Here is a 14,429-nt window from a genome sequence, read left to right as displayed (position 1 = left end):
ACAGAAACACTGCATTATAAAACACTGCTCTGAAACATATGATTTCATACTTGGAGGTACTAGCTGTCTGACTCTCTGCACTTACACTTGAAAAAGAGGGATAATGAAAACAAAAGAATTACTATTATCTGACCTGAAATATCCCGAAAAAGTGTTTTGAACAATGTCTGAGAAGTTCCATGTCCCATGCTTGGACAGGATAAAAGTTACTTCAGTCTTTGGATAACAGTTTAAGAGGAAACAAGTGAACACTGTTCAAATTTTTTTTGTAAGGATATGTAGTGACACTGCCTCTGAAGATCTAAAGGAGATCTTAAGATATATTTTTTGTTGTACTGTAACTCCGATATCTCTAGTAATACAGTGTCCCATTGCCAATGAATATACCAGGCATACATTTGTATATTAATTAGTGTTCACATAAATACTTAACAAAATTACTTTAATTAAAACTTTTGGATGTTGCTAAGCCTCAGACAATGGAAATGAAATGCTAGTGCAAAATGACTCATGCCTGTTGACAATTATTTAAAACATGGCAACTCCATTATGACGATTAATTTATAGACAAATGTTAAAGTAGCAGAATATTTCCTCTGCGCCAGCACAGATAAATCAAAATCATATGCTTTGTACAAACTGTTAAGCTTTCAGCTAAACTTTCCCAATTTATTGTGGTAACCAGGCCTATTGTGGACCTGTTTTGTTTTGAAACTACTCTGAAGAAGCCCCATTAACATTGCAGAGAAGAGCACAGAAAAGGAAAAATATTTAAGGATGGTGATACAACAGCGTCATAAACCCAATGTAGGTGTTCAGTTTATTTTTATAAAGAATTTCTACGTAAGCAAAAGTAAGCCCTTTTCCTGGTAAAGCACGTTTGCTATCCAGTAGAGATAATATCATTTTTTTGTGTTAAACAACTAAAAATACAAGAAGAAAAAAGTTCTTAAATTATAACTTTTGTTTTATGATGTAACTTTAAAACATTTAGTTAAAATTAATTTAGTAATTGTATACATTGTTTGGCCAATAGTGTCTTCTTAACATTTTGGTACAGCAATAAACCCTGTAACAACACAAGGGGGAGTGTAGGCAGACACTGACCTGCCCACTTACAGTAGATCTATTCATCATTTTTGACATGTCACAAGCCACACATCACCATACAGCTGGTTTAGCACTGACTGGAAGAAAAGCACATCCCTCTCCAATAGAACCACAAACCTAGCAGCACCCGGCATCTTGGAGGGGTCACTGTATTGCTGGTAGACAAGAAGCCAAGAGAGAACTAACTTCCCCCTCCCCTCGATGGTGCTCAGTCAATTTTGGGCCTCCGCTTAGAATCCCAGTCACAGTCAGCTAGTAACCTGATCCAGGCTCAAACCTGATATTGGATTACTCAGATGACCCAATAAACAGAATCTTACACTAATTAGTTCAGACAAAAAACATGTTCAAAATCAGGAAAGCAATCTTATCTGGGAATGTTTTGCTTAACTGGTGCATCACTGTAGCTCCTACAGGTTTTTACAAGATTTGCAACACTGTCTCTAGGAGCTGTCACATTATTTCCATCCAACTGTAACTCATGCATATGTAGTACCTGTACAATGTGATCAGTAAAGTTTAAGAACAGACGCTTATGCCAGGAAATTCACAATGCGAAAAACAAATGAATAAACCTAAGAAAATAATTGCTGCAATAAAGAAAGCCTTGCTCTTTTGGATTCTTACTGTTCAGGTTTATCAAGCAACTTCACTTCATCCTCTTTCGATGTTTCATAATGTTTCTTAATTTTCTCCAGTTCATCACTTTGGGCTCTCTGCAAAACAATTAGAAAATAAACACACACAATCCAATATACTGTACAAAAAAAATAATAGAGAACTATTAGAGTGAACTGGACAGTAAACTGCCAAATGCTATACTCAACCAAAACATTAAATGACATCACAGTATGTGGATTATAGACACAAAGTAAATTCATGATAAGTACAGCGGTAATGCAATAATTCCTGTGAAAAATACTTAACAGGATTCTTATATTTCTCACACAATATCATATAACAACACTGCATACTCACATTTTCATATAAAGCCTCAATGTTTTCCAAGTCCACAACAGAGTTGTCCACAGTTAAAACAGCTGCAACAGTAAATCCATTTATTAGAGGCCTTTTCTTATATAGTTGGATTATTTTAAGCAAAGCATGTTGTCTTAATTAGTTAGTTGCCTGCATTTGGAAACAATGACGATTTTTAAAGCAAAGTTTAGAAGGTTAAATGCATTTAGTCATGCTATTTCCTGCACCAAGTTGTTTTGAGCCAAAATCCAACAGGTTTTATACATGCTTGTCTACATACTGTGACTGCAAAGCCAACAATCTGAGTTATACTTTGGCTTTTCCCCATTGTATATTTGGGAATAAGCTATGTATCCACAGATTATTCCTGGGGCGTATATAAAATCCTTTTATTGTTTAAGAGGTTAGAATTATAGTAATAGTTTTGCATTTTAGGTGATTAGAAAGGGAAAGAACATAAGAAAGGTTCCAAATGAGAAGAGGCTATTTGGCAAATTGAGCATTTGGTGGTTAGTACCCTGTCAGGAAGTTAGCAGGCCCTTTACAATGTAAATGTAATCCTGTAAATTAATAAATCCAAAAGCTGAATTCTGTTCCAGCACAGAGCAGGGGCACACAAATCCCAAAGCATGTTTTACTTTGGTAACTCTTGAGTATAAGGAGTGAAAATCCATTTATAAATTCATGAAGAAAATATTAATTTAGTCTTAACAAACAGGTAGTAGCAGATTCTTGCTATAATGAATAATGACCATAAATGACAAATTGTTGTTAATCATTTATAAATACTTTATTAATGACTGCTTTAGAGTTAACAACTTTGTATGTTATTAACTCACTATGTAAGAGTAATTTGCACACCCAGTAGAATGGACATTTTTAGCAAGAGAACAGTAATACGTGAGAGCTGTTTGGTATAATGCCAGCAGGTTTGCTGCCAGCACAAAGTTCTTATGGCATTGACGTAATTCTAGGTTCAAAAGTATTTCTCAATGGACGCACTTTAAATGGATTCCTTGTCTCACTTAACCCTCCTTACTCAAAGCTTTGCTTCCTGCTCATGTAGCCTGTTCCAAATTCGAAGAGTTCAATTAACATATATCTTTGTGTGTGTGTTGAACTGTGATACATATTAGAAGCACAGACACATCCTTTTTATCAATTCGTTGAATAAGGCAATGGAAACTGCAATTAAAGTTGTAAACAGAAACTTGAGACAGGACAGGGAATTTTTAAGCAGAATGACTTCAATCAGTGAGAAGAATTTTCTTTAAAAGTTTAGGATATTGAAACTCAGTGAATGCGGACATTTCCAGTATAACACGTGATCATTACAGTGCAACATCAGCACTGTAAAAGTCCATAAGAGTACGGAAAGGCTTTCTACTCTCAGTAATTCTAATGTACAAGCAGCACACCAAGCTTCTCAACCATGGGTCACAGGAGAGAGCCTGTAACTGCTTAACCCCTGCCCTTTCAGTGGGAACCACCACAGAACATAATAATGATCTCTTAAAGGGAAACTAAGAGGTCTTGGGGGGGAAATAATGTTTTTCTCCCTTAGCCTGGAATTAGCTCTTTTCTAAAATGCAGACGGGTCAAGAATATGTAGATTGAAAACTACACTTCTTTTTCATTCCTCCTTCCACTTTCCCATTTCTAAAATATAGTGAAAATAAAGTTTAACAGGAAAGCATGCTTAAAGGTCAGACTTGTAGTGCAATTATAGCAATAGCAAACCTCTGTCAGCTTCTATGTACTTTACATAGAAATGACAGAAGTTTACTCCTGATTTATTACTTATAGCTGTCAGAATAAGTTCTGGAGGATGATTCTGTGGAAGTGCACTCAAATTGATTTGTAGGTTGGCAAGGTGTCTAAATGTGCTAGAAACAGGCGATCCAGAGATTTGTCAGTATAAAGAACACATGCCAATAAGGACAAAAATGTCCTTCTCCGTGCTACATGCTTTTCTTTATGTAAACAAAAATCCCACATCACTGAAAATAATACAGCAACTTGTGAAATAATGTGTAAACCATCAAGCTTTGGAGATGCCATAGAAGTGAAATCAGAGTTAAGTTAAATCCATAATGACGGAGAAGTGCAGACAAAAGTTTCGGAATTTCAGTAAATGATAGATAGAGCTCAAAGATTTGTCTAAAAAGTTGAAGATTGAGAGTGAAAATTTTAAACTCAATAATTTGCAGTTAGTGAGTAAGTAACGCTTTTTCTGTATTTAAATGGAGAGCATTACCCTTATTGATGAACACCTGTGCCTAATGGTAGTTTTAGTTCTAAAAGGTTTCTGTAGAGCAATTGCAACTTAGGGTTCCATTCAGCATATAAAAAGACGGTATTAGCAGTTTTGATAAATTATTACCAAAAGACAAAAAAAATTAAAAACCTTGTGCACTGCTAGCAAATTTTACAAAATGAAGGATTTGTTTTGACTGATCAATATTGTTTTTTGAATTGTGATCAGGTAGAAAAGCAAGAAAGTGATTACAAATTAGTTTGTTAGTCTGCTCCAAATGAAGCTATAGATTTTGTAGAATCGTTGGCTCAATAAACTGGCTCTAGTGTGTTGTTGTTGAGCTGGAAAACTTTTAAAACATTTTTACAAAACTCGTACAATAGCCAGGCTTTTCTAATTATACCCCTGAACTTGAACAACTATTTATTTATATTGGAAATTAAAAAAGACTGAATGATCTTGAGTCAATGACTTTGTTTGAACACATTAACATTCATCAAAGACAAAATCAACAAAAAGATGTTTATCTATTGAATTAAGAAAATGTAAGTTTAAATTACAACTGCCCTCCCTTCTTTAAATATTTTCTTGCTATGTTAGGAGTTTACAATAATTTGCAATTGAATTTCCATGTTTACAACAAAAAAGTCAATATTAGAAATTACTCTATGCATTTTACACTGGAAATAATGTTATGGAATTGTTTTTTTAAAGTATGCAAAACCATTTACCATAGTTCTTAAGAATTAAATATATGTTTCAACAAAATTTACTAAAAATATTACTTTAAAAATTCATTATGTTTTATACAGAAATATGTGTAGTAAATGTTAAGCACGTCTACGCAATTATAATGACTGATGTATAAAGAATTTAAGATGTTTTGTTACCTGACTAAACAGAAGCATATTTTATATAAAACCATAGAAACACATAGTTTATTGTCAAACTGCACAATTGTCAAATAAGAAAATGCTGCAAATACCAAATATCAACTTTTCTTTTGTGAGTTACATGGGACTCAGGATTCAGAGCAAAACTGGGTGAGCATGCTTCATGGTGGGATTATGAAAAAAATAAGATGGAGGGCAATTTCCTATTCCTTATTAAAATGGATTACACTGGCCTCAACAGTTGATTTTTCAGCAGCTCTCCTTGAGCTGTTCAATAATTTCCCAAACAGGCAAACAGCATCCACAGCAGTGAGCCGTGGAGCCCGGATATCTTTGCATGGGTAGATCAAAGTGCTAGAAATGTGGTCTCACTCATTTTCATCTACTTTTCACTCATCACATCGGCCATAAGTAACCTTTTCTCTTATGAGTTTTTGGTGGCCTAGAAGTGAAGGTGGCTTTCCTTCAGTCACTGGAAACAAACCAGAGCCTTCCCAGACCTCAAACTCCTTAGTGGTTGTAATTGCATTAAATGTCAGATGTCTTTTTAATTTGCCAACAACTGTTAGCAAAGGGGGCAGAGTCTTTAGAAGTCCTTATTAACTGGCTTCCCTATATTGTCAGATTAGACTGTCCATTTCACCTACACCTCACATTAAGTCATAAGGAAGTTGACACCTGCTGTGAAAAGCTGGTAATTTTATTAGGAGTTCTCTACCTTAAAAAATGAAAACTGCTACTTGGCTGAATCTGTTTTTTTCACTCTTATTGGGCTAGAAAATTTAGAAAAGTGTTTTTATGTAGATCTACATCACCATATGATATTTTTACTGAAAAATCATCATTGTGGTTTTGTTCCCAAATGGACAAAGTTTAACTATCACTTTACTTTGAAATACAAAGTAAAAAAAAAACAGACCAGACTCCCACACTAAAACATTGAGGCACTTTTTAAGGTTTGCTCGGAAAATATTCACACAATCTGAACTTTCTGTTTTGTAAAGATTTGCTTTTGAGGCATCGTTTAAGGGTTTAAATACTGTATAAAAAAATGATCCACTTCTGTATATTTTTACAGTACTGCTGCAAAGACCAGGCATGTCAAGTGAAAGGAATAGCTGGTTAAAGAGCAGAAAAAATATTTTAAAAAATAGCAGTGAGTAAACAGAACACAGTGTTTACAAAGGTCTTCTTCTCTCATTTGTGAAGTTTGAAAACCTTATTTCTTCAAGCAGACTCTCTTCCTGGAATTTTTTATGAATTTGTTACATTCTTAGTGAAGACGTATTAAATAACGTGGTCTGTCTCCTTGTCATAACCCAAGAAGAAAACTCAATTTGTTATTTGGCTAACTTTTGCAAAATACAAGCCAAGCAAAGGAAACATGTGATGGTGAATACTCTCTCATTAAAGCTTCATCAGAGACCTAGAAAGCACAGGAGTCATGGTTTACAGATGATAGCAAATAATATTACATTTTACCAGCTTTCAAAATATCCTGAAATATAATATTATTTAAAGTAATGTAAATTTAAAAACTATAGATCGGAACTATTTTTAGTAGTTTTAGCTGAAATGCCCACAATTTTTTCAGAATTTTAGATAATGTATATATTATACCACAGAACACCCCAGTATACTGTATATTATACCACACAAAAATCCTAAAATATTAATATGTACAGTATAACACCCATCAAAGAAATACAGAATCACTGTTGTATCATGTGGTATAGGATCGTAGCATCATACTTACAGTAGTTCATACTTGCTCATCATGTGAATTTTTCAATTTGGAAATAATTTTCTGAAGATGCCCGTACATGTGTTACTTCACCATATTATAATGTACATCTATAATAAAATATGAATTTCTTGTATTTTTAAGCAGACCTTAACCAGTGGTACCCTATTTATTCCCCTCACTTCAGCAATGTATTTATATATGCATCTTTGTTGCTTTTGCAAATCAGTGTATAACACTGAGGTTTCTATCTCTTTTCAAAACAAAGCTGGAAAAGCAGTTTCCTTTTTTTAAATAAAAAATACTATTCAAAATAATTGCTAAGATTATATTTTAATTTTGATCTACTTTGAATGTAAAATTAAGACTGGAGGCATTCTCAGTTCTAAAGAAGCTGTCTGCAGTAAACAATATTTTTAAATTTGACTTATTGTGACTGAGCAAAAGCAAGTAAGAGATAAAACCTCTTAGATGTTACTAAGGATAAGGATAATCCTGCAAGTTATTAAATCACTTGTAAACTCTGACCTAACAGGCGATATTCCAGGGAGAATTAGTCTCACCGTGCTGAATGTCCTTCATTTCCAGGTGCAAACTTGATATGAGGATTCCCACAGCTTGAGAACGTTTGCCATCCAGTAGTTTAATAATCTACAGTATAAGAAAAGTAGTTATGAATAAAAACGTACAGAATTCACTTCTTACACACAATTCACTTCTTAAAGCCTTAAACAAAAGGTGTGTTTCACTGCAATCATACAGAACAAAGGCATTGAAATTCTAAAGTTTATAAAACATCTTATAAAACTTTTAGAATGCTACTTACAATGTTAATCACAATTTACAGCAGTTTCAGGATTAAATAGCCTTGAAAATATGCCATGCTATCAATTCAAAAAGTAAACAACCAGATAATTTTTAAATCCAACAATTTACTCTTTTAAACATACAAACAACTGGAAGTGTTTTGGTGTTCAAAGCATTAGACACTACACTTCATTATGAAAACAAGAGATTTTTTCTATTTTCTCCCCCAAACTGAGCGAACACAAGACAGCACTCAGAATTTGATATCAGCATAGGAAACTTCTGCTTCATACTGTTGCAAGGGTACTATACATCGTGAATCATGAATGATGCATCTAATCTTTCACTTTTATAATCACAATCATCTCACCACAAAAATGAACACATTTTGATAAAGACCAAAATGTGTCATTACTTTAAACAAACAGTCCAAACGTTTCAATAAATGTGTCGTTCTTCTCCGAATACGCTTTTCCTGTCTCATTTTTATAACACATCTGAACAAGGTCATCCACGGAGAAAAACATTTCCTTTTGAAAAATGACATTCAATTAAACAACATTATCTAGTTTCCGTAGCAAACGCCAGTAGTGAGGGCGACTCACAATAGAAATATGAAATTCACTTGTAATCGCACAATATGTACGAAATTTACAGGAACAATCATGTACACTATATACAACAAAAAACAAAATTAAATGAAAAATAAAGCCAATACAAGCTGGAAGAGCACCACAAGCTCTCTGCCAGGCAAAAACATCAAGCAGCAACAAGCCTGTCTGGTGACTTGCACTCAACATCTACAGTGAAGAGAACAAGAAGCAAATCACACATAACTGTGGACAGTTCATTCTACTACTGAGAAGCAAAGGAATAGAATAAAAGGACTCTGGAAGTAGGAGGATGGAGAAAAGGGCACAGAAAGTGGGTGGGGGATTTTGAAGGGGATAGAAAGCCAAAAGATAGATAGGAATGGAGTTGTTGATACATATGAAGAACATGTATGGATAAAATTGTATTAATGAATAAAATAATGAACAATAATAGGTATGAATAAATAATTTGTGATATCTCAACCTGTACATGACTTAAAGAGCAAACAGTCTGCACATCACTGCAAATCCACTAATACCAGAACTGCATTAAAGCTCTCGTCTACCTGACATCACTCACTTGTAGGAGAGAAACTCCTCTACAGTCCTGATAACTACTGTACTAGCACTCCACCTCATCAGTGGATGCAGATGAGAAGTGATGTCAGGAAGACAGCGGTCTTGAAGACATACCCTTCCAACAAACACAGTTTGACATTCTGAAAGAGACTGTTTTCAGGGTTTTACAATTTACAAGGTTTTCAGGGTTCATTCAAAGGAAAAGTGCAAATGTATATACAGTACACTGTACAGTAACTTGCTCAATGGTATATAGTGAGTCACTAGTACAGATAGGGCCTTGAAGCAGATACTCTAGGTACAATACATTTAATTACAAATTGCCCACCTAGCCTCATAGGCTTCCTGTTCCCCTATCCATTAAATCAGCTTCATGAAGTCCTTTCAGAACCTGTTATTTTTTCTGTACACGTGAGCTGGCATGCCAAATAACAATATAAGAAAAAAAGAGCAACAACAGGGATTAAGTATGAAGACAAGGAACAGGCCACGTAAGAAGTTAAAAATGAAACAACAGGAAAGCGCTAATGATATAAACTAACACAGAGAACATAACCCACTCCTTTAAAGTGAATACTGACAGCAGTTTAATTTTAAGAAACTGTGCTGACATTTCTTTTATGACGCTACCCCAAAGAATTGCTTTAATTATTTCCAACAGTTTGTTACATCCAACGTTCAAATCCAGACTAGTGCCAGAGTTAAAGAACAGCCTCTCAGATCCACTAATTTCAACTTTTTTCTTACAGCACCAGTGCAGATGGTGTTACTCATCGGCCAATTCCTTTCAGCAGATACAAATTTAAAACATGAACTCATGAGTTAAGAGTTACTAACACGAAGGATACAAGTGTTCTGCACCATATTAGCAATTATTTCTCACCTAATAGAAAAGTCTAGCAAACTTCATGATAGATCACTACAATTTTCCTTAGGGAAAGTCTTAATATTCTAGTGAGAAGAGAGAACGTATTGCTCAAGTATGTTCATTTAAACATCTGCTATAAACAAATTAACTATAAAATTATTATACAAATTCAAAAACAAAACTCAAAATTACTTGGGATGTGATGCATTAGCCGGCACCAAGGAATGACTTTGTGAAACATACAGTAAGTCCTTCACTACAAGGCACTGCTCATGTTCTTCTAGTCTATTATGGTCCTTTCTCTTGCTTTTGGTTACATTTATGAGGTGGTAAAAAAATAACAAGACCTTAAAATCAAGTTATTGTTTTTTCATCAACTGCATATTTTTCCACGTTACAAATGACTTCGTTACAGCGAAACTAGTATCTGTGACGGATAAGAACAACATGAATTTTCTGAAGTCTGTTAAAAAACGTAAAAAGCAGGTACATCATATTCACTAACCTGTGCCTATATACAGTACAATAGTCTGATGCATTAAAGAGGTGGAATATTTCCTCTTACACAAAGTAGAAGTATAAACATTTCATTATAACTGAAGAAAAACGGTGAACAACAACATTCCCTGCCTCTGCATCCTAGAACTATGAGAAAGGGTGTTATGTTTGCAAGAAAATTATCTTTCTTCTTTCTCTTGCAATGGTTTTAAAATACTATATAAAACATTTATTTAGTGAAAGTTTTTCTACTCTAGCATGGAATGGAACAGGACTACAAACATGGTCACTGTTGTGAGCCACACACACTCACATTCATGTCTTCTGAACTTGTACAGTTGGCAGAAGATTAGCTTCTAAATGGGATAATTACCGGTTATAGTAGTCTGTAATTTGTACATCTTTCCCTGACCTCTCAACTGACCTTCTTCCAGGGTAATGTCATACATTGTCATACATTGCCATAATCCTTAATAGACATTTACAGTTTGAACTAAGCCACTCCAAATTTGCTAGATAGTGGAAATGTTACCACTGTAATTTTTTTAAAATAATGCCTTTGTGAACAACCACTCGAAAAATGGACAGTTACTCAAAGAGAAAATAAAAGAAAACTTCCAAAATCTTCTTCAGAAAAAAGATGCTTCATAAAGTATTCCATGAAGAAATTTTACACACAAGAAAGTTCAAGGACAAAAAAAAACATGAAACCATAAAAGGACATCTTTTTCAGTCTGGAAGAGCAGGCTACAGTTTTATAACAAACTATAAATTCACAGGATTTTTATTTGTGCCTACACATGGTCACAATTACTTATGACTGAATTACCCATAAAGCTAGAAACAGTTTTTGGCAAGGTAAAGCCCTGCTTTAAAAGTTAATGTTTCAACTTTCTTCATTAGGTAGCAGTTTCTGTGATTACTAGGTCTCTTCTACTAAGGCATTCATTGGGAAACTTAAAAAAACACCTTAGAAGTGAGTATTGCATTACACAAAGTAAGAATACATGCTGCTTAAATACCCATTATTGAGATCACTGTCGATGATAATAAGAAGAAGCCGGCAAAGGCACAGGTAGGTGTGCCAGAGACACCTACTGTATAACAAACTTCTCTGAAACTGCAATTTCAGATGATACTGTACATTGGGTCTTCTGACCGTGGCACATCTGAACTATTTTTGTGTTTTTGTTAAATTGCAATTGCATTTAAAACTGTAGGTTAAATAAATATTTCTGGATAAAAACAAAAAAGAAATACTTCCTTACATTTGCACATAGAATTCAATAAGACTTTGTCTATCAGTGGCAGGTAGTAAAAAGTTGAATACTGTATATGCAGTGCTGCCAGAATGTATTTGCATACCAGGTGAAATCTCAGTAAGTACAACACACTTATGTTTCATTTGAGGGTACTTTCTATACCTACAGTATGTTTGTTTTAAAATTCATTCCTCTTAATGAGTGTTTTGTGATTCATCTTGAAAACAGAAGTGTTACAACCAACAAAGGCATACAAGATAATAATGCCTGGCACAACGTTATGGTTTAGAAACTGATGCTCCCTGTGACTTCTTCATGGTATAGTATACAGCAGCTCAGATAGGCTCTTTTATTTAAATTCATCACTACTTTCTTTTTTCTGCATTTTTACAGTAAAATACACTACACCCTTAAACTACCCAACTGAATTATTTGTATTTTGGATTGAAATGTAACCATTTTCAAGTTTATTTAAACATTGTATTATTAAACAAATACATTAATCATTTCCTGGAAGATCCATGACCAAGAACTCTAAGATTATGATAGATTATGACTATGAGATAACTGGCATTTTAGTAATGTGCTTTTCCGAAATAGATTACCATAAAACCATTAAAAATAGCACTGAAAAAGAATGCAGTCCTTTTTAAGCAGAGGTCGCAGAAAACCAAGTTTAATTTGTAACAACCTACTGTATGCCTCCTTTAGCATGTTAACATTTTTATAACTTCAGCAATCTAATTGTTTATGTACAGTATGTACTATAAGTGAGAATATTTTAGGTCATGGATATTATCTCAAGAGAACAGATTTATAGAAATTGTGAATTCTGTACAGTGGAACATATGCACAACTGAAGCTTGACAATATCAAGGATTAACCAAAACTTCTAAGTAGATTCTGCAAGGGCTTTTATGTACAGTATATATACAAAGCCTTTTTTCTGACAATGATATCAGAATATTTTTTTCATTTAAATATCCAGTACAGTTCTGGGAAATGGTTATTTTGCATTGTGTAGTACTGTGCTTGGGAAAATAAAAATAAAATAATGCTCATAAAAAGATCTGTACAGATCTTTTACTTTCACAGCTTGCATCCCTTGAGATTTGATATTTTCTGGATGTAGCTATAGCACCTCTTTTGCAATATTATTAATGTGTCTGCTGCAAATACCAGTGTTTAGATCAGTTCAACAGGATATGGTGGATTTTTACAAAGCAGCATCGCTTACTAATCCCAGTCAGGGAAACACTTCAAGATTTAAGATTTATTTTTCCTTACTTTAGTTCAACCATAGGAAACAAGGAGGTGAAAAATTCCGCCTCCACACTTTTCACTCTGAATGGACTTTACTCAACATTCTGAGTTGAACCCCCTGAATTCTTGGATAAATAGTCACGTCAGTTTACACATTCTTAGGGGAAAGAAAATTACACTTAATAGGAGTAACACATGTTTAGAAAACTGTTCAAGTGTATTCTCAAATCACATGCCAATTGAATTAACATATATACATCCAACCTTGCCCCTCCCTGCATCTCATATGAAAATCTTTATGTTTAATAAAGAAAATGGAAAAAAGAAAGAGCATTCTAACAATTGTGACTTGCATGAAAATACTATGTATAATATTGATCTTTATTTGGTTAACATAAGACAATATGATTTGGAATGCCAGTCAGTATACACAGTATGTGGATGAAACCAAAAGTCACTGACACCAAAATTCATTGGATTTGAAACATAAACAGTACCAATTGCATAGGTGATTTATTTCCCATTGGAATGCTTATTATGCATCTCAGAGAATTATTCACATGGAAAATGCGTTGACATGAGCATCCTTTCCACTTCAAAAGGCCTTCCTTCCAAATATCGCTGTTCATATTAGACCTTGAGTAAAACCACATGCGAGCAATTACGCAAAGCTGGTTGGAAGTTAAAGATAACAGAAAACCCATTATCTTCAATGTCATCCAAGAGCTTTGATATGATAATCATTGGTGTAAAGTACTCTGGAGAAGCTGAGGTCTTTGATAGGACACATGATACAAATTACATGGCATTTTCAGATTTAAGCTTGAAGGTGAAAAAATGGTGGCAGTGAACATTTCCACTTTGATCTGGACAATAGAAAAGCACTCATTGCTGTAATCTGCACACGTGCCATTTTGTCAGACTTACCTAAGGATCACAATATAATTAATATGTATATTGTGGCAATATGTATTTTGGTAAATGTTACTTAATCACAAATTAAATCCACATGTATGAATCACTTTATATTCAAATGTATAACACAAAATTCACATGCATAAAGGAGAATTCAGACCTATAAGTATTTGTTAGTAACAAAGTTTTTTTATTCACTCAAAGTGATATAACTTCCCTGAATGTACATCAAAGTCTATACATAGGCAAAACTGAAAACTGTATATCTTTAAACATGATCCACAGAGAGGACAAAACATCAGGGTTAAACCTTGAAAATGCAGACAAGTTACTTATGTTTATCTGACATTTATAAATGAATTTTCTGGCCAAGAACAGATAGCCAAATTTTCTTTTACATTCTAAGCTTACAAGTTTCTCTCTTTTCCAGTTGGCCACAGGATAGAGCTACCAAGGTCTGAAATTCCTCACTGAGGATGTATTTGTGTTACAATACTTCTCGGATGCATATTGTATTATTATACATTGGTTTATCCAGACTGGTAATCAAATATTATCTGGTTGCTGTGACATTACTTTATAGAATAGGATTAAAGAAAACACTCTTGACAAAGTACTGCATAAAAGCTCACATTAAATAACATTAAGTAAACATTTTAACA

General features: G+C 33.9%; 1 protein-coding gene across 1 annotated transcript in view; it reads right to left on the bottom strand.

Annotated features, from left to right (window-relative positions):
• Window positions 1-14,429, bottom strand: part of LOC148828301 (formin) — a 114,438-nt gene that overhangs the window by 63,282 nt on the left and 36,727 nt on the right. Inside the window, exons 6-8 of the mRNA XM_088925627.1 lie at window positions 7,546-7,633; window positions 2,089-2,150; window positions 1,738-1,826 (exon numbers count right to left, since the gene is read on the bottom strand). Coding sequence (XP_088781753.1) covers window positions 1,738-1,826; window positions 2,089-2,150; window positions 7,546-7,633 — 239 coding nt within the window. The remainder of the gene's footprint in view (window positions 1-1,737; window positions 1,827-2,088; window positions 2,151-7,545; window positions 7,634-14,429) is intronic.

This window comes from Atractosteus spatula, chromosome 9 (genome assembly GCF_055471065.1).
Source record: "Atractosteus spatula isolate fAtrSpa1 chromosome 9, fAtrSpa1.hap1, whole genome shotgun sequence".
In the NCBI taxonomy this organism is placed as follows: Eukaryota; Metazoa; Chordata; class Actinopteri; order Semionotiformes; family Lepisosteidae; genus Atractosteus; species Atractosteus spatula.
The sequence above is the reverse complement of the archived record's forward strand: the minus strand, read 5'-3'. Positions and strand labels throughout refer to the sequence as shown.